General features: G+C 32.7%; 1 protein-coding gene across 1 annotated transcript; it reads right to left on the reverse strand.

Annotated features, from left to right (window-relative positions):
- Positions 1-352: 352 nt before the first annotated feature.
- On the reverse strand, positions 353-8,936 carry LOC141458271 (putative odorant receptor 19b). The gene is made up of 9 exons (XM_074136025.1): positions 8,760-8,936; positions 7,159-7,300; positions 6,479-6,617; positions 6,163-6,355; positions 5,483-5,706; positions 4,889-4,988; positions 3,909-4,016; positions 3,225-3,380; positions 353-3,068 (listed from the first exon to the last, which is right to left on the reverse strand). Exons 1-9 carry the CDS (start codon positions 8,769-8,771, stop codon positions 3,009-3,011), a joined length of 1,134 nt encoding a protein of 377 aa, XP_073992126.1. The 5' UTR covers positions 8,772-8,936; the 3' UTR covers positions 353-3,008.
- Positions 8,937-19,853: the final 10,917 nt, after the last annotated feature.

The raw sequence follows: 19,853 nt of genomic DNA on the forward strand, positions 1-19,853 counted from the left end.
TATCCCTTTCATCCTGCCAAATTTCATCAAAATCGGTCCAAGATTTACAGAGTTATTAGAAATAATAATTTTGGAGGGGGCCTTACACAAATGAGGCTAACTACTCTTCCATTCGATGTACAGCGTCGAGACCCCCAAAAGGCTCATCTACATAAAATTCCGAATCGATGACACCTCATTCATGAAAATCGGTTCACGCGTTTAGGTGCTACGCAGTTTACAAAAAAGGTAACAACAACAACAAGAAGAAGAACAACAACAAGAACAAGAACATTTTTTGAAAAAGCCGTTTTTGCTCATTTTCGGCAACTTTTTTCTCGAAACCTATTAGATCTGGGTTGTTGCAAAAAAATTACAGTTATAAAGGAGGATTTGTCCTATATTTTAAAGAAAATTTGGGAATTTTATCTTTTATAGTAAAAGAGAAAAAAATTGTCAAAGTTTGGTGTTTTTCAACGTTACGCTTTTTCGTGCAGTTTTTGACGATCAACCCTTATACAACTGTCCTACCGGACAGTTTTAATGCAGTAGTTAATCATGAATAATAATATGTAATTAATCTAGTTTGTTAATATTATACGATAATGTAGTTTTCTTCAATTGCATTGTTAATCTAGGTGTTCTCCCCACAATGTTATACATATAATATAATATAAAATAATAGATATGCATATTTTAAGTTGGCTCTAAAACTTCTTTACAACAAGTACTCAATTAAAGGGCTACATTAAATTAAAGTTTGAAAATGAATGAATTATAATTACAAGTATTATTTATTTGTTATTAACTACGTAATCTGTGCTCACATATTTATATTCTCTGTTGCAATTGATGTACATAACACGAATAAAGTCCAAGTTCGTTTTTCTAAAAAGCTTCAACAGACAAAAAGATTTGTTTCTTAATTTATATAGTAATTAAAAGGTGCAACTCAAGCAGACGGACGAGAAGTCCATGCTTTAATGTTAAAAATGAAAAATTACTTTTATGTGTGTATTTTGAAATACTAATAAACAATTTATTATTTATTATTATTATTATTATTATTAATCTGTGCTCACGTAAGACGAATTCAAGACTGAAATTTCGTTTTAACTCCGTAATTCAAATTACGACAGTAAAAGACCAACTCTAACTTCCCTTTTTCTTTTTAATATGCGAGTGAATGTGATGATTATTCAGAATAAAGATAAATCACACTTTGATCAAATCTCTCTGGCCTGAGACAGGCGAAGATCTGACTTGGCATTTGTAGCGGGAACAGATCTGAGGACTGAGTAAAACTGAATTCTGTAAGTTAATGGGTTTCCTTATGGAGCATTATCGATCTAGAGAGCACGAGAGGAATTTGGTCAATGGCATCTGCAGTTTCTGTGGTAAGATGGGAGAAAGTACCATATATCTCCTGACCTGAATGGGATACCATCATCCACGGTAGTTTTAGGCCCGTGCGGATGGATTTGTTAACATTCAGTTATCTCGTTTTTAAAAATAATATATCATCTAGGTCTAGCCTAGAACTGCTAATATCTTAAATCAATTAAGGACAGAATATTTATAAAGATTACCGCTAATAATAAATTTGGTGTTTCCGTTTGCTGTTAAATAATCTTTGCAAGCAGTGAACGATATGAAAACAATCAGAGTCAAATGGATGATCAGATTGATATAGAAGATTAGTTTTTTTTTAATTTATCAATTTCAGGGAAACGGCCTGCATAAACTGGATCTCTGATCACTTCATTGCGTACCTGTTCCAATCTGGGTTGACATAAACATTTGCTATTGTTAATAAGAGGTTAATGTTTAAATGAGGGGAAAATTTTAATAAATTGAAAAAAATTTCAGCTCACAATAATAAATTACTCAATAAATAAACGTTCTCTTACATTGAAATAAAAAAGAGTGCGACGTAAAAGAAAGGACAAAACTCTAGAAGCTATTACTTAACCACACACACGAAATCACTGCCCTACAAAATTGGAGGTACTTCAGACAAAGAAGAGAAGAAAAACAACAGAGTAAACAATAACCGTCATTAGTGGAAAATCAGAATAAAGAGACAGAACTAAATGATAAGGAAAATGGATTTAAATTAACAAACTAAAAGATCTACCAGTTTTATATTTTTACATCCAGATTATGAGACGAAATATCACCAGAGGTCTACCTACCAAGGACTACGGCCAGATAAAATACAAAATACATGAAGTTCAGAACCTAATCTTTTATCATTTAGTTTTCAATTATTTGAATAAATCAATGAATGAATTAATTAATTAATTTAGAAACAAAAATTGTGCAACATTTTATTTTTGTTATGGATGTAATTTTTAACAATTTCATTTTATTTTAAAACAATGCAACTGCTGAAGAAATATAATGTGCATCTTTTATAATAAACAATTATAATGTATAACATTGCCCATCACAATACTAATCTAATAAACATTTTTAGACAATCAAGCTTAATTTTATTGCAGAATTTATGTTTACTGATCTCTGGTTGGCAAATATTATTATTAAAACTTTTTTTTTACTTTAAGAGCATTAAAAATTTTATTCATGAACTTAACCAAAGTGAAATGGTACCTAGAATTACCTAAAGATAGACTTCTAATTTGGCTCATTTCATGGTTATGTGTACATTGAACTATAATGTAAGAGTGACGATAGGGTTAAAAGTGCTCTAAACAAGAAATTTCAGAATGAATGGAGCCTTATCTCGAAGTAAAACATGGTCGGCCTTTAGTCTTAAGTTATTGTTTTAGATGCAGATGCAGTAATCATGTAAGGAGAATTTCTTAATTCTTATTTTTGGATAAATGAGAGTGGTAATTCATGTCCTGCAAGCTCCAGTTGCTCCAGAAGATCAGTCGATCATGAAACTTGAAGAACAGTGTTTTTTGTTTTTTTTTAAGTAAGAGAAAAAAGTGTGGATATCTCATCTTGAAAGCAAGTGTTCAGGTGCTCTAAATATTAGAAATATTTTCATTAAGCAACTCTAACTAATCAGCTGTTTCCAAGTTGCTCAACATTGTTGTGTACGAGTAGAATCCTTGAATTACCTGAAACCACAACAAAACAAATAATTGTACAAACAAACTCTAATCAAACTACAGTATTATACTATTACTCTATTTACAAACTACCCGAATCCCTCAAAAGACAATGGTCTTGCTGCCAACAAAATTTTATATCCAATCAAATTATAGAAAAGTTACCGTAGCCAAACGTCGTAAGTTGAACGTAACCAATCCTTTGTACTGGAATTGAAGTGGTCTAGATGTTATAGTTATTAAAATTATCAAGTCTTTCCTTGCAGCAGGCTGTTCTTCATACCAGGAACCTCTGTACGCACTTTGATGTAAGTACTCCACCTAGTCAACAATCAGTCCAAACTGCTGTTAACTATTCTCAAAGAACCAACACGACTACAGTAAATGCAAATATTATTTGTTTAGTGAAAGCGATTTGCAATCTCAACGGAATTCCGTTAAAAATGAGAATAAATAGTCTGTGTCTTCTACCTTAGTTAGGAGCAATTTTCGAAATCGTGGTGAAGTTTGGAAACTGAATTTTCTTCGGAAGGTCATCGTAGTGGTTCTATGGTGTTCCGTGTAAAAGGAAATGACATAATAATGATATTAACCAAAAAAATATTCATATTAGTGAAATTGCGACGCTATCCAACGTTAAGAGAAATAACTACTTAGGGTTGAGAGGAGGATCGTACAATTTAGTATTGATTATTAACATTGATTGGTTTCTGTAAAAAAAATATGCTCCAATGCCCTGGAGATGACCTAGTCTACAGCTAAATCATAACGAATAAATTGACATTTAACAGAGAACTACCACTTGGTTGCACAAATCTGTTCTTAAATGTAATTGATAGTTCATAATACCTGAGAATTAATCTCCTCACCGCAGGCGCACAGGAATGATGTTGCGAACAGTGAGACGAAAACTTTATACAAACAGTCCACCCATCTTGAATCTCCACTTTTCAAATACTGAAATTCATAAAATAAACAAAATTAGGTTCACAAGTTAAGGATTCCGCTTTCTGTTACGTCTAGTAAGAGCATTTTGATCGTTACAGATTTTCGAAATTGTGTTGTCAAAAGAAACAATATTGTTTTGAATTCTCCTGATGAAGAATAAACAAAACACCTCGTGTAAACACTGACGATACTCAATTTTTATGAAATCTAAAGGTTCGAACTGCCACATATTCATCAAGTTTCGAATTTTAGGCACATAATTATTTACTCCCTTACTAACATGTAACAGTTTACAAATAAGATTATAAGTAAGGTTAAGTAAGGGTTAATATTCTGTTTATATTTTATTAATTTGCTAGATATTGTATGTATTCTTGTGGAATCCAGAAAACATCGTAGCAGCATTCACAATTTTAATATAAACTGCAAATTCTCTGATTAGAAGGTAACTACATTTTGCCAAAGTTTAGCAACCCACTGAATAGGTCAGACAACTTCCAATGAACCAAGTTGTAGTAGCATATGTAGTTTGATTGTTTCATCTTCATTGATTGAAAATCATCTTCAAGAAAAACATCTTTTCAAGCATGACAATAGTTATTCTGAAAGTTGCAGACTCAGTACGGCTTAGTATGTGATCCTAGTTGATAAATCACATAGTTAGCAAGATTTGAAAGCATTTTATTTTAAAGAGATATGCAACGATTCGATGAGAACTCTTTTTTTGTATTATATTTTGTCTACGCTTAGTGTGTTAATGCTGTTGCAGATGCGAGAAAACATTGTTCTAAGGGCACACTGTTCTTCAGCTTAAACATTGAACTCCATTTCTAACACCAAATCTTACATGTTGAATAAAAGAGAAAGTGAAGTTGTATTACCTTTATCAGCATGTAGCAGAATCCACAGGGCTGTAATGATGATAGCAATATTTCTAGACAATATTGGCCAGATAATAGGTCGTTAAGCTGTTGCAGTACTCTGAAACAAGTTTATTCGTGTATTGATCAGGTGCTGCAGAGAATCCTAAAAGGACAGTTAGGTGAATACATTTTTTTAAAAAGTTGATGTGATTTCACACGTCTCCTCTAGCGGCAATTTACCTAATTACTTTCTCCTCTTCCTTAACTGAAGTTAAAACTTTCTAGCAAGAAATTCCTAGGGAACAGGACAATACCACCGACTCGACAGGATATAGACCGAAGATGACTAAAAAAAAACTATCATGGACTTAACTATCTTAAGACAATTTAAAAAAAAAAAAGTACATTTTTATATATTCAATTTATTATTGCAGTTTTTGTAAAGTAGGAATAAGCTGCTTGCTAAATAAAGGTGTTTCTCTGTTCACATAATATTGTGAAGCTTTTAGAACCGCACAATGTATAGAAATTGGACTTTGGTAGAAATTTGATATATTAAAAGAAAGTAAAAGCTACTTGGCAAATATTCTAAAATTTGTCATTTTCACTTACTGTAAAACATTAATGTGCAGGCGGAAAATGCTCTTATCGTTTGCTTGTTTCTTCTCCATTTTAGCTTGCAACACTTGTACCAACGCTGACAGTTGCAAGGTGATTGTTACTAGCAGGGAATATAACGTAGCAAACACAATTACGCCAGAAAATGCCATTATTGTGGTAGCGATAACCGCTGCAGCGTAAGGCCAAGATTTCTGGTGCTCCCAAGGAATCCATATCTGTAAATAGTTTTCAATTAAATAATAATTTGCAATTGGACGACTCAGGCGTTGAGTCTAAATTAGTTTTGGTTGGCCCCTCTTTGGGCTAGGCCACACTGAGAGTTGGCTCATGCAAACAGCAATGAAGAAGTTCCTATGATCTGAGGCATGGCCTTGAAGGTACCAAGATGTTATCCTTGCTCTGTCTGAAAACCTCAGTTATTTATAAAGTGTTGAGGGGGGAATTCCTAGAACCCACTTTGTGTGTTTATTCCTTGCGGCTTTTACTTCAACTCCTAGTACTTCCCTGAATCATCTCACTAGACGTTCTGCATTGTGAGCAGTTTTGTCAGTGGTCAAAAGATCTAAATAAAGGCCGCAGGGTCAACTCATAGAAACAAAAAGTGAATTTCTGACCCAAACTCAATATCTAAAACACAACCGAAATGCGAAAAGAGGCAATAATAATAATACCGGCATCATTAAAGATGGAGTTTCAGATGTAGACAGACAATCGTGCAAAACGTTGAACCCGGTAGAAATTACCGGAACCAAGTGAATGTTCAGATTAAGATAGTAGAGTATAGTTTTATTAATCTTGTCGGCCTTGATGAAATGTTCAGCGTAGACAGAATCACCGAGCTCTTCCTGGCGTAGTTGTTCCAATCTGGGTAACGCAAACGTAAAATAATTTAAGGGCGTAAAGTTGAAATAAACTGTGCAAATTACTGCTTCTCCTGCCAATGCAATAAATTACTAAATTAAAAAAAAAAAATTATAAAAATATTACCGATCTAGTAAGCTACGTAATTTCCTCTGATTTTTTAGTAAATAAAAGAATTTTCCAGATATATGGATGATCATTGCCCACAGCATGAGTGGTAGTATAAACTCGTTTATATCATCCAATTTCTTATAAACTTTTGCGACTAAAAACAAAATAAAAATATTAGTAAACAAAAATGTTAAAAATAATTAAACCACTTCCTCTTTTTCCCAAACTCGAAATACAAAACATAATTCTTACTTTTTTCAAATTCTGAATTTCGAAATAAAAATATATTCCGAAAGTAGTAATACTTTTTTATCTTTTGCGAACATAATCAGCGATCGTGGGTGGAGACGGACGACCATGCTTTAATATTAAATAAAATCCAAGGCTAAGCCCAGGAATTGATCCCGGAACCCCAATAGATGCTTAGCTTTACGGGTCTCGCTTCTAACCCACTCGGCTGCTGTGGCGCCTTAGGAGCAATATAACATAAATACCAAATACCATTCACTTAATTTTAACGAAAAAAGTAGAAACCACATATCAAGAAAATTTAACACATCAGTTCCATTGAGCCCAACTACCTCGTCAAATACGTGTTTTTGAAAACTCCAAGTCCAACATAATTGAAAACGTAAAACTAAAATTTCCTATAAGAAAAAATTACCCGGCATTAGAAACTCAAGTACTCTTCTCACCTGTAAGAAGACCCACCAATATCAGCATGATGGAATGGTAAGTGGCGATGATCACAGTCCATGGGCGGCCATCTTCATTCAATAGTCCACATCTTGTCAGTAAGTAGTAGATTAACTGTATTGGTGAAAGCCTTTTAAAATTCTACAAGAGACAAGAAGTTATATATATAAGTGACATATTTATATTGAAATTTTGAGGAAAAAATCAAAAATAATATCCCTCTCTCATCTCATTTAGTCACTATTCTCACTCAGCACTATTACCTTGTTAATTACACTATTCCTTATCACATTCACAATCTATCGACTGCATATTTCTCAGTCCTCACAGCTAGACAATATCTCGGAGGGTTGTCACTGGACAACTGCTCCACTCTTATGCTCATCTTTTCCCTTCATCATATTTACTAAATGCTAATTTTGCAGTTGTAAATTTTTCAATAAATGAATAAAAAAAAAAGTATAAAAATTAATCTCCGTGATTCTGATTCCAAATTTAAAAAGAAAATATTTAGCGTGAAAAACACACACGACTCTCTCTTAGACTTCTTCTCACAAACATAAGGAACAATTTCGCAAAACGAAGGGACTCAGCTAAACTGGAACCCACCTGGGACAAATTTGCAAGACAATTGTTTCAAGTTCTTAACTTACGAACAGTAAAAAAATGCAAGACGTTTCACGTTTCGTTTTGGAATGCCTTTTTCTACAAACTCAGCATTTTAACTACTATTTACAAATGTTTCAACAACTTTTACAAAGGAAATTATTCTGATAATCAAAAAAAGGATAAAAATTTTAGATGTTACTTAGAGACAGACCTTAGATGAATCCCTGCAGTCCTCAAACTCTTACTTTTGTTGCTAATCCTGTAAAAAAACCAATATCGCTCTTCTTTGCCATAGATCCTCTAGAATCTATGGAAGTGAATGGAGAAGTCACTTAATCAAGAATCATGGTGTCCCCAAGGGTATCACAGCCTAACAACACAAACTCGCATAGCCAGTCGCATCCTAAAGCGACCTACTTGGGGTTAGTGAAAGCACAGACTAACTCAAGCGAAATTATTGGTAAATTAAGCTAAAGTATTGGTTTCTTTTTCAAAAGGTGATTCACGTAGAATAATGGAGATTTGTAGATCATAATGGATTTACCTTTTCCTAAACCAATTCTTCTAGTATGGAATGGATACACCACAGAAAATTTGGTAACCTTGTTAAATAGCAATATGAATTTTTTTTCAATTTGTTGGAGAGGATTTTTCGTCTCTAAATCTCTAATCGCTTGGCTGAATCCTTTAGTCCTACAGGAATTGTATTTAGGTTAGTAGAAGGCACAAGACTTATCTAAGACTGAAAGCTATATCTTGGAATTTCGTGATGAAGGAACACTAGTGATTACTACCTGAGACACCCTCGTTCAAAACCATCTATTATAGTTTTATTACATTATTATTTTTTTAAATTTAGTTCGAGAAGTATATTTTTGTTTTAATAATATTGCCAGATTTTAAATGTTTTATAATTATTAAAATTTGAGAGAGTTTTTAAAGAACCAAGAGCAATGAATGAAATTTGTCAAAGAATTAAAACAAAAATTACCGGGAAAAGCATTGGTGGGATCAATAGCGACCAGCCAGTGAGAACTGAACTCCTTACTCAGCTACCTTCACAACATCAATATATCTCCCAGCCCATACTCGGCTATTTACTGAATTATCAATTTTTTAAACAGCCTTTTAATTGCAGTCTTTATGAGTGCCGCTGGGCGCTCTAGTTTGCTTATTCAAAGTAAACCATCAAATTACCTTGTAAGCGATGAATTTTTCAACAGAAAATATAGCCTGGAGAAATGACTGGGTATCTGTGAGACATCATCAATAATTTACCAAAGCTGTAATTTGGTTTAAATAGCAGTTCTTAACACTATCACCATATACGTACTGCGTACCTTGTTAACGTTATTTGTAGTGTTCCAAAACTAACTTTACTACTTTTATCTATTTCCTTCCGATAATCACCTAAATATATTTATATTCTGAAATTTAAACTTTATTCCTGTTCTGTAAGGAATTATTTAAATTATTATTGTTCAGTCCCAAGGTTTGAGTTGAAGCGCTTTTTTCTGCGATTCACTTGTGTTTTTCTAGTCATAAGGCTTTACAGAATCTCTAAGCACCTTACTACAGCTACGTAAAATAATGGATTTATTACTCTTTTTGAAAATAATATCTGATAAATATCTGAGGCATTAACTTAGGTATTCAGTATTTATTAAACGCCACTCAAATCATTTATACCTACGGCGACTATATTTTTTTGGTGGAAAATAAAGGATGTATCAAACAATATAAAAAAATACCTTATAAAATTCGTAAGTTCATAGTATTGATTACGAAAATAGTGCACCACAACAATATATACAATAATATATTTAACAGTCTTAATTATTACTCGTACGCACATTGAAAAAATATAAATAACTAATTGTGATACTTTTAGTTAAAGCGTTTTACGCACTAAAAAGTCATAAAATTTCATACAGCTCTTCTGAAACTTGCATTTGACGGAAATACATGCTTCTAATGTGCCAATGTGAATTTGCGCTTACAGGAAAAGGAACAAACAATTCTTAAACTTTATGAAGAGTGGAAACATTTTTGTAGTTAGCTAGTTCTATTTGTAGGGTGACTTAATGAAACAAACATTTAAATATTTTCGTTCAGTTAAAACTCAAGAAGAAATTACAAATGCAGAAGCAGTTAATAATAATAATTTATTAAAGCCTGCCTCCTGATCATCGACCATCGGGGGAGTCGGTCATCTCATACATTAAATTAAATACATTTGGTATATTACTAATAAAATACAAAAAAACTAAGTACAAAAATACAAAATACAAAAAACTAAGTACAAAAATACAAAATACAAAAAACTAAGTACAAAAATACAAAATACAAAAAATGAGATAGAAAATTTACACAAAAAATAAATACAAACGGGTGAATAAAAGTAAAATTCTCCAAATAAGCAAAAGTAAAATAAATTGACAACCTGTATGCTTATGCAAAAATAAAAATAAAATAAAATAATAAATAATTAAATTAATTAATAAAAAATAAATAAGAAAAAAATAACTAAAATAACAGTAATACAAAATAAATAATCATCTCAAATTTTATATACGTACTAGAGTACAACATGTAAAACATTTTGACGTAATCTTGTGGCAATCTTACAGAAATCGAAAACTGAATTCCAGTCGTAATCTCCGTTTAAATATTTTATTAAAACATCTTTCTGCAATATCTCTTGATTAAAACATTGTAATCTAATTTCTTTCGATCTGGGACGGACAGCTATGAAATGGAAAGAGTCTTCTGTTTGAGACAAGTTACACAACGTACAGAGTGATCTACAGTGACTCCCATTAATATTGGGACAGTACATACAGAAGTTCAAAATTGACGAAAATTAAAAGTGGCACCCATTTATTCAAATTTTTATAAATTCATTTCATTTTATAATTACTATTAATTAAATAAAAACTATTTAAATAAGTACATAAAAATGTTTTGGTAGATTAAAAAAAATATATATAATAATAAGTGCAAATTCTACCTCTCATAAATATTGGGACACTATTATAATTTATAGTTTGTCCAAGGTTTTGCCCGAATATTTATACAATTTGTAAATATATACCTTAAGCATACGTATATTCAATATGAAATTAATAATTAAATTAGTTTATATAAATCAAGCCACGTATAACATGTCGCGCAAAAATACAAATACAACGATTGAACAAAGAAAAATTGTAATTTCTTTGCACAAAGACAATAAAAAGTGTTAGAGAGACAGAAAAACTGATCGGACCTAAAACATCTACTGCGTGGAACATCATTCAGCGTTACCAAAAAGAAAAAAGAATTGTTTCAATCCCACAAAAAGGCCGTCCTCAACTGCTCTCTGAGAGAGAGCAGCAGAGAGCAGCGTTATATATTAAAAGAATTAAAAAAGATCACCGACTTAGTGCTCCAAAACTTCAATGTGAAATTTTTGACATGTTCAGAGAGCAAAAATGGAGCAGAAACTGTTCGGAGAGTGCTAAGAAAACTCGACTATCATGGTAGAGTAGCCTGGAAGAATCCTTTTGTCAGTAAGATAAATCGTGCTAAGAGAGTGAAATTTGCCGAAAAATATTTTAATGAAAATAGTGAATTTTGGAATGATATACTCTAGCGATGAATGAAAATTTAATATTTTTTAGCCAGATGGAAGGGATATGGTTTGGAGGAAAGCGAATGCTGAACTCGAAAAGAAGAATTTACAGCCAACTTTAAAGGGTTTTAAAGCTGCACCACCGGGTGGAGGTGGGTCAGTTATGGTTTGGGGCTAGATGTCCGCATCAGGATTTGGAGAATTAATGTTTGTTGATGGAGTGATGGACAAAATGGTTTATAGTAATATATTAAAAAATAATTTGAAAAAAAATGCCAAAAAATTGGGTATTTTAGGGTCTTTTAAATTCTACCAAGAGAACGACCCCAAACCTACGGCTTGGGTGATACGCCAGTGACTGTTATATAATTGCCCAAAAGTATTCCAAACCTCTCCGCAGTCTCCAGGTCTTAATCCCATTGAAGATTTATGGCAATATTTAGCTAGTGCTTTAAGTAAACGAGTAATATCTAACAAAAATGAATTAAAACGATGTTTCCTGGAAGAATGGGAAAAAAACACCACCTGAATTAACCAAAAACTTGTTTCATCTATGCCTGATCGTTTGAGGGCTGTTTTAAGTCAAAAAGCAATTATTAAATTATTACCAACCAAATATTAAATAGTAGGAGATTTTAAATATTGAACATTTAAACTCTAGCACTTCTGGTGTCCCAATATTTTTGAGAGCCTTATTTAACACTTTTTCAAAAAGTGCTACCTAACAGTTTGGAATTTCATCGATTTTATAATTTCCACAGATTTTGCTAATGTTATTTAAAAAAAAAAAAAAATCCAATCTTTTGTATGTTGTTTTCATTTTCCTTTTAAATCATTTTGTAATAGGTGTCCCAATATTAATGGGAGTCACTGTATGTTCGCTTTGTTGATAGATTTTAAAGTTTAAATTCAACAGGCCTTCATGATCCAAACACTATCGCTCATGTTATTAAATTTAAGAGGGGTTAAGATGAGCTTTGGGAGAAAATGCATCCACAAAAGACTGACTACAAAGATGGAAATGAATTCCTTTAGTAAATGCTGTAAAAGAGTCGGTACAAGAAAGCCAGGCGAACAGATGTGAGGCCTGAGTAAAACTGAATACTGTAAGTTAATGGGTTTCCTTGTCAATCTAGAGAGCACGAGAGGAATTTGGTTAATGGCATCTGCAGCTTCTGTGGTAAGATCGGCGAAAGTACCATATATCTCCTGACCTGAATGTGATACCATCATCCACTGTAGTTTTAGACCCTTGCGGATGGATTTCTCTTTTTAGAACCGTATTAGATCCTAAGACTTGTATATCTTCGTTAGAAAGGGTTGCTATGAGAAATTGTCTACAGCCAGTTATCTTGTTATGGTTATAAATAACTTCTTCTTTTTTCTTAATTTGTAAACATTCAGTTATCTCGTTTTTAAAAATAATATATCATCTGGGTCTAGTCTAGAACTGCTATTATCTTAAATCAATTAAGGACAGAATATTTATAAAGATTACCGGGAATAATAAATTTGGTATTTCCATTGCAGTTAAATAATTGTTGCTGACAGTAAACGATATCAAAACAATCAGAGTTAAATGGATGATCAGATTGATGCAGAAGATAAGCTTTTTAATAAATTTGTCAATTTCAGTGACATGACCTACATAAACTGGATCTTTGATCACTGTTCCAATCTGGGTTGACATAAACATTTGCTATTGTTAATAAGAGGTTAATGTTTAGATGAGGGGAAAATTTTAATAAATTGAAAAAATATCAACTCACAATAATAAATTACTCAATCACTTACCGATTTAGAAAATTGAAAACTTTCCTCTGATTTAGAAGTATTTTGAAAAATTTCCCAGACAGATGTAAAAAAATTATGCAATTTCCAAAAGGTTCAACAAACTTGTCAATGTCGTCCTTTACTACGTACTCTCTGGCACCTAAAATACAAAATGAAAATTGTATTTTCCACACCTAGAGCCTAATACTGCTGGGGAAATTTGTACAATATTTGATATTTATTTATTCCTTAAAAGATCAGCGATAAAATTAGCGATCTGACTACATCTTCATCAGTTTAATATATTTATAGGTTTTTTTTTTATTCAATCAATTTTATATTCAAAGATCACAGGAAATGCCAGGAGTCCTTTTCGAGAAACCCTCTAAAAGAGAACAATCCTGGGAGTAAAGCCCTACTTCGGATTGAGGAATTTTCCTCAAACCCGGATGTTTAAAAAAAAAAAAATGTAATCCTTATCATTACGCAATAGGGTATTACCCAAATATGGCATTTTAGAGAGTATACAGGGTGACCAGAGTTATATGCTCCACCCACTTTTTTTTTAAAGAATATTTCGAAAAAATAAAAAACACGTATTTAATCATTTTTAGTCTAGTTTATTTTCAGTGATCGACCTATTTTTTTAAACCCTGAATCTCGAGATACAGCATCCAACTTTTGTTTTTCAAATGGAACGTTATATTTTTTGTTGCACATTTTATAGTATTTGAGCTCCTAAAAAACACAAAAAAAATTTTTTGAAATCGGTTAGGTTTTTCAATAGTTATGGAAATTTAAAATATGAAAAACAAAATTCAGTTTATTGTCAAAATTATGTTATTTTTTTTAAAGAATCTGTTCAAACTGGGCACAATCAACAGGTAGGCAAGCCAAAATTCTGGACTCCCACGCTTTGCTTGTAGCAGGACTTACGGTGGCGAAGTCAAGATCTAGGCAGGCTAGAGTTATTCGACGTTTAAGATCATCGACTGAAGCCACGGGATTAAGGATACTCTACACTTTATTTTTCAGGTGTCCCCACAAAAAAATAGTCCATTGGGGTTAAGTCCAGAGATCGAAGTGGCCATTGGATTGGACAATGAGTCCCTAAGCACTTTTCATGGAAATATCTGTCTAGGTAACCTCGAACCACTCTCGCATTATGTGCCGGGCAACCATCTTGGTGAAAGTACATATCTAGCCGACGTTGTAGATGAACATCTTCAAGCAGAACTGGCAAAATGTCTCTTAAAAAAAGTTGGATACCTTTCACCAGTCAAGTTCTCTCTGTAGAAGTAGTTGATTTCCTGTAACTCCACACCAAACGTTTGTAGAAAAAACAACCTGAACGTCGAATAACTCTAGCCTCCCTAGATCTTGACTTCGCCACCGGAAGTGCTGCTACAAGCAAAGCGTGGGAGTCTAGAGTTTTGGCTTGCCTACCCGTTGATTGTGCCCAGTTTGAACAGATTGAACAGAAAAACCCAACCGATTTCAAAATTTTTTTTGTTGTTTTTAGGAGCTCAAAGACTAAAAATATAACGTTCCATTTGAAAAACAAAAGTTGGATGCTGTATCTCAAGATACAGGGGTTTCAAAAAATGAATCAATCACTGAAAATAAACTAGACTAAAAATGATTAAATACGTGTTTTTTATTTTTTCGAAACTTCCTGCCGTTGAAAAAAAAGTGGGTGGAGCATATAACTCTGGTCACCCTGTATATGCATCCAATCAAGACGCTACGGTTACCACCAGATTGTCCGTAGAAAAGGAATAGAGTGCTACAACTCTTCACAGTTCTGGTTAAAACCAGGAGATATTATCTTGAACCTGGTGGATGCTTCTGGCTGAATGACACCTTCTCTTCCAAACATGTTTCTTCCATTTTAGTGCAAATTTGCTCAAACCTGAATCCATCAACTGAGGAAATTGCTAGACGATATCCACCAGTTTTTCCTTTGTTTTCCTCAGCTTAGAGTTTTCGTTTCTTACTTTCGGACCCTCTCTGACTTAATAAAGTGAAAAAACTACTGACCTCAGTTTGCATCAAATAATTATACAACGTATGCGGATAAGATCCTTTCTAGAGTAAATTCGAGAGATGGCTCTGCGTTCTTTGAAGTAATCCTGATTACAAAATTACTTTCTAATAATTTCTTATCTCTTACATCCTGATGAAATGCTTTCTGGAAGAAGAGTTTTATGAGGCAAAATTTACAACAAAATCAAAGCTTTGCCATTTATGTAAATGGAAAGAGCCAATTTCTTGAATTACGAATATCATTTATTTCCAAGAACAAAAAATATACAAAAGCTTTTGATTAAAACTGTCCGGTAGGACAGTTGTATAAGGGTTGATCATCAAAAACTGCACGAAAAAGCGTAACGTTGAAAAACACCCAACTTTGACAATTTTTTTCTATTTTTCTATAAAAGATAAAATTCCCAAATTTTCTTCATAATATAGGGCAAATCCTCCTTTATGACTGTAATTTTTTTGCAACAACCTAGATTTGATAGATTTTGAGAAAAAAGATGCTGAAAATGAGCAAAAACGGCATTTTCAAAAATTGTTCTTGTTCTTGTTCTTGTTCTTCTTGTTGTTGTTGTTGTTGTTGTTACCTTTTTTGTAAACAACGTAGCGCCTAAACGCGTGAACCGATTTTCATGAATGAGGTATCATTCGATTCGGAATTTTATGTAGATGTGCCTTTTGTGGGTCTCGACGCTGTACATGGAATGGGAGAGGAGTTAGCCGCTTTTATGTAAGGCCCCCTCCAAAATTATTATAATTAATTACTCTGTAAATCTTAGCCCGATTTTGATAAAATTTGGTAGGATGACAGGGTTAGGGCTCCCCTACGTAACATTAAAACGACGATCTGCTCTTACACTTGTTAAGGGGAAGTATAGCAATCGTTTCAAATTATCGAAACGTGAACCGATTTTCATGAATGAAGTGTCATTCGAATCGAAATTTTGTACAGATTTGCACTTTAAAAGCCTCGACGCTGTGCCTCATAAGGAGGGGAGTTTGCCCCACCCAGGTAAGGCCCTTTCTAAAACTATTATTACCAATATTTCTATTCTATAACGCTTAGTCCGATTTTGATAAAATTTAGCATGAAGAAGTGATCAAAGCTCCTCTACGTGGCTGTGAAGTGCCATCATGCTCTTACACGTACTAAGAGGAAGTACTGCAATCGTTAAAATTATCAATGAGTGAACCGATTTACATCAATGAATTGTCGTTCGATTCAAAATCTTTGCCTCTTTGCCTTTTAGGGAGAAGTACTGTAATCGCAGTTTATTTTTCTTACTCCTCTTAAAGGGAAGAACTGAAATCGCAGTTTAATTTTGCTATTTACGTACAAATTACCTTCCTATTTTATTCAAAATGCTTTCTCAAAAAAATTGTTATTGAGGATGGTTTGGGGACCGCAACTATAATCATTCTTTAAAAAGATCTCTCCAGTGGTAGTAACTCCGACTTAACACCTTTTCAGGTTATAATGATACAATTAAAATTTATTATTCCCAATTTTAATAAAATCTGTAAAGCAGATATGTAACTTTGAAGAACATACAAAAAGGAAAATCTATTCAAAAGGTACAAAAATCTCTTTAACAAAAACTTACAGTTTAAAATGTTAAGTATAAGGGTTGATTAAACGCCAAAAGGTACACAAATCAGCAAGTACCCAACATTTCATTAATACTTCACTTCATTAATATTTAAATAATTCTACTGCATTAATTTTCATTAATATTTTTTTGAATTTATTAGATGTTTCACAGACCCTTATGCTGGCCAGTTCATTCATTTTCTTTTTCTTTTTTTTATGATTTAAGTCGCGTCAACATCTAAGGTTATTGGCGCCCGGAACTTTTTTCAGTGCACTGCCGGCCTCCGGACAGTGTTCTCTCGTTACAGACAACACTGTCCATCACCCGGACAGTGAGCTGTAAGAAGCTCTTAGAAAGAGAAAATCAAAGGGTCTGCAGCTGGATACGAACCCGGAACCTCCACGTGGGAATCCAATACGCTAACCGCATAGCTAATCCCTTCCCTTTGTTCATTCATAATATTTTATTTTTTTGTTCTAATTATGATAAAATGTATATTATATCTTCATAATTAAATAGGTACTTTATTTTAGCTTTATTCCAAATTATTCTTCTGATTTATCTTTATTATGCTCTTTATTCTGAGTAGTCACATGTATGTACGAGTATGTACATGCACGTTAAAGTAGATAAAGACTAAGTAGAGTCGGCTACTATTTAAATTTGAATCACGGATTTAAAACAATATTTCAGTCTAGAATTCGCCTTTCCGAAGTATTTGTGAGCGTAGGTAATAACGCGTAGGTAATATCAAGTAAATTATTCAACAATAATTATTCATTTCTCAATTGTAATTTAATGTAGTCCCTCTAATTTTACTTATAGTAAAATACTGGAATAATTATGTTAGCTGTCATAAAAATATGCATATCTTATTTATCTTATTACAGTCAATCTAAGTTAAATGGTGTTCTACTTGAACAAATATTTTGTAGATTAAAATGGCCAGCATAAGGGTCTGTGAACATCTAATAAATTCAAAAAAATATTAATGAAAATTAATGCAGTAGAATTATTTAAATATTAATGAAGTATTAATGAAATGTTGGGTACTTGCTGATTTGTGTACCTTTTGGCGTTTAATCAACCCTTATACTTAACATTTTAAACTGTAAGTTTTTGTTAAAGAGATAAATATAGTGAGGGAACAACACACGCTTTCGCTTAGTAAGATCCTTTGTCCCTTTTAAAATTGGAATTTTTATCGCACCTCCCGTTTTCTTTGAACTTTAGATAATCGCACCCCTTACATTGACATAAAAATGAGGGCGAACTAAAAGAGTGCGACGTAAAAGAAAGGACAGAACTCTAGAAGCTATTACTTAACCACACACACGAAATCACTGCCCTACAAAATTGGAGGTACTTCAGACAAAGAAGAGAAGAAAAACAACAGAGTAAACAATAACCGTCATTAGTAGAAAATCAGAACAAAGAGCAGAAGCAAATGATAAGGAAAATGGCTTTAAATTAACAAACTAAAAGATCTACCAGTTTTATATTTTTACATCCAGATTATGAGACGAAATATCACCAGAGGTCTACATACCAAGGACTACGGCCAGATAAAATACAAAATACATGAAGTTCAGAATCTAATCTTTTATCATTTAGTTTTCAATTATTTGAATAAATCAATGAATAAAGTAATTAATTTAGAAATAATAATTGTGCAACATTTTATTTTTGTTCTGGTTGTAATTTTTAACAATTTCATTTAATTTTAAAACAATGCAACTGCTGAAGTAATATAATGTGCATCTTTTATAATAAACAATTATAATGTATAACATTGCCCATCACAATACTAATCTAATAAACATTTTTAGACAATCAAGCTTAATTTTATCGCGGAATTCATGTTTAACTGATCTCTGGTTAGCAAATATTATTATTGCAACTTGTTTTTTTTTACATTAAGAGCATTACAAATTTTTGTTAATGAACTTAACCAAGGTGAAATGGTACCTTAAACTACCTAAAGATAGACCTCTAATTTGGCTCATTTCATGGTTATGTGTACATTGAACTATAATGTAAGAGGGACGATAGAGTTATAAGTGTCTAAAGGAGAAATTACACGTACTATATGAATGGAGCCTTATCTCGAAGTGAATCTGGCTGGCCTTTAGCCTAAAGTTATTGTTTTGAATGCAGACGCAGTAACAATGTAAGGCAAATTCCTTAATTCTTAGTTTAGGAGAAGTGAGAGTGGTAATTCATGTTTTGGAAGCTGATGCTCCAGTAGCTCCAGAAGATCAGACGATCATGAAACTTGAAGAACAGAGTGGATTTCTCAACTTGAACCTGTTTCCAAGTTGCTCAACATTGTTGTGTACGAGTAGAATCCTTGAATTACCTGGAAACCATAAGAAAACAAATAATTATAGAAACAAACTCTAATCAAACTACAGTATTATACTGTTAAGAGAACCTCTATTAAGGAACTACCAAGATCCCTCAAACGCCAATGGACTTCCTAGCAACATAATTTTATATCCAATCAAATTATAGAAAAGTTACCATAGCGTAACGTCGTAAGTTGAACATAACCAATCCCTTATACTGGAATTGAAATGGTCTAGCTGTAACGGTCATTAAAATTTTCAAATCTTTCCTGGCTGCAGGCTGTTCTTCATACCAGGAACCTCTGTACGCACTTTCATGCAAGTTCTCCACCTAGTCAACAATCAGTCCAAACTGCTGTTAACTTTTCTCAAGACTACAGTAAATGCAAATATTATTTAATTAGTGGAAGCAATTTGCGAATTTGCAATCTCCACGGAATTCCGTTAAAAATCTGCTACCCTAGTTAAGAGTAAGTTTTGAATTCTTATGAAAGTTTGGATACTGAATTTTCAATGGAAATTCATCGCAGTAGTTCTGTGATGTTAACAAACGTGTAAACAAAATAAATAACAAAAACAAAAACAAATAACAATAATAATAATAATGTAAAGGAGTGTGGAACTAGATTTAGAAACAGATAGAAAATTTAATAGACTATTTATTATAAATTATAATATTATTGATTGATGTGTTAAATTGCTGACAGCACGGCTGGTAG

This window comes from Rhodnius prolixus, unplaced genomic scaffold (assembly GCF_049639745.1).
Source record: "Rhodnius prolixus isolate KJV_2025 unplaced genomic scaffold, Rpr scaffold_5, whole genome shotgun sequence".
Taxonomy (NCBI): Eukaryota; Metazoa; Arthropoda; class Insecta; order Hemiptera; family Reduviidae; genus Rhodnius; species Rhodnius prolixus.

Excerpts from the sequence above, each read along its gene's own strand:
- LOC141458271 (XM_074136025.1), bottom strand. Across the intron at positions 6,356-6,478 it reads TTACGTAGCTTACTAGATCG|ATTGGAACAACTACGCCAGG; the intron begins GTAATATTTTTA and ends TGCGTTACCCAG. Across the intron at positions 4,017-4,888 it reads TCTGCTACATGCTGATAAAG|TATTTGAAAAGTGGAGATTC; the intron begins GTAATACAACTT and ends TATGAATTTCAG.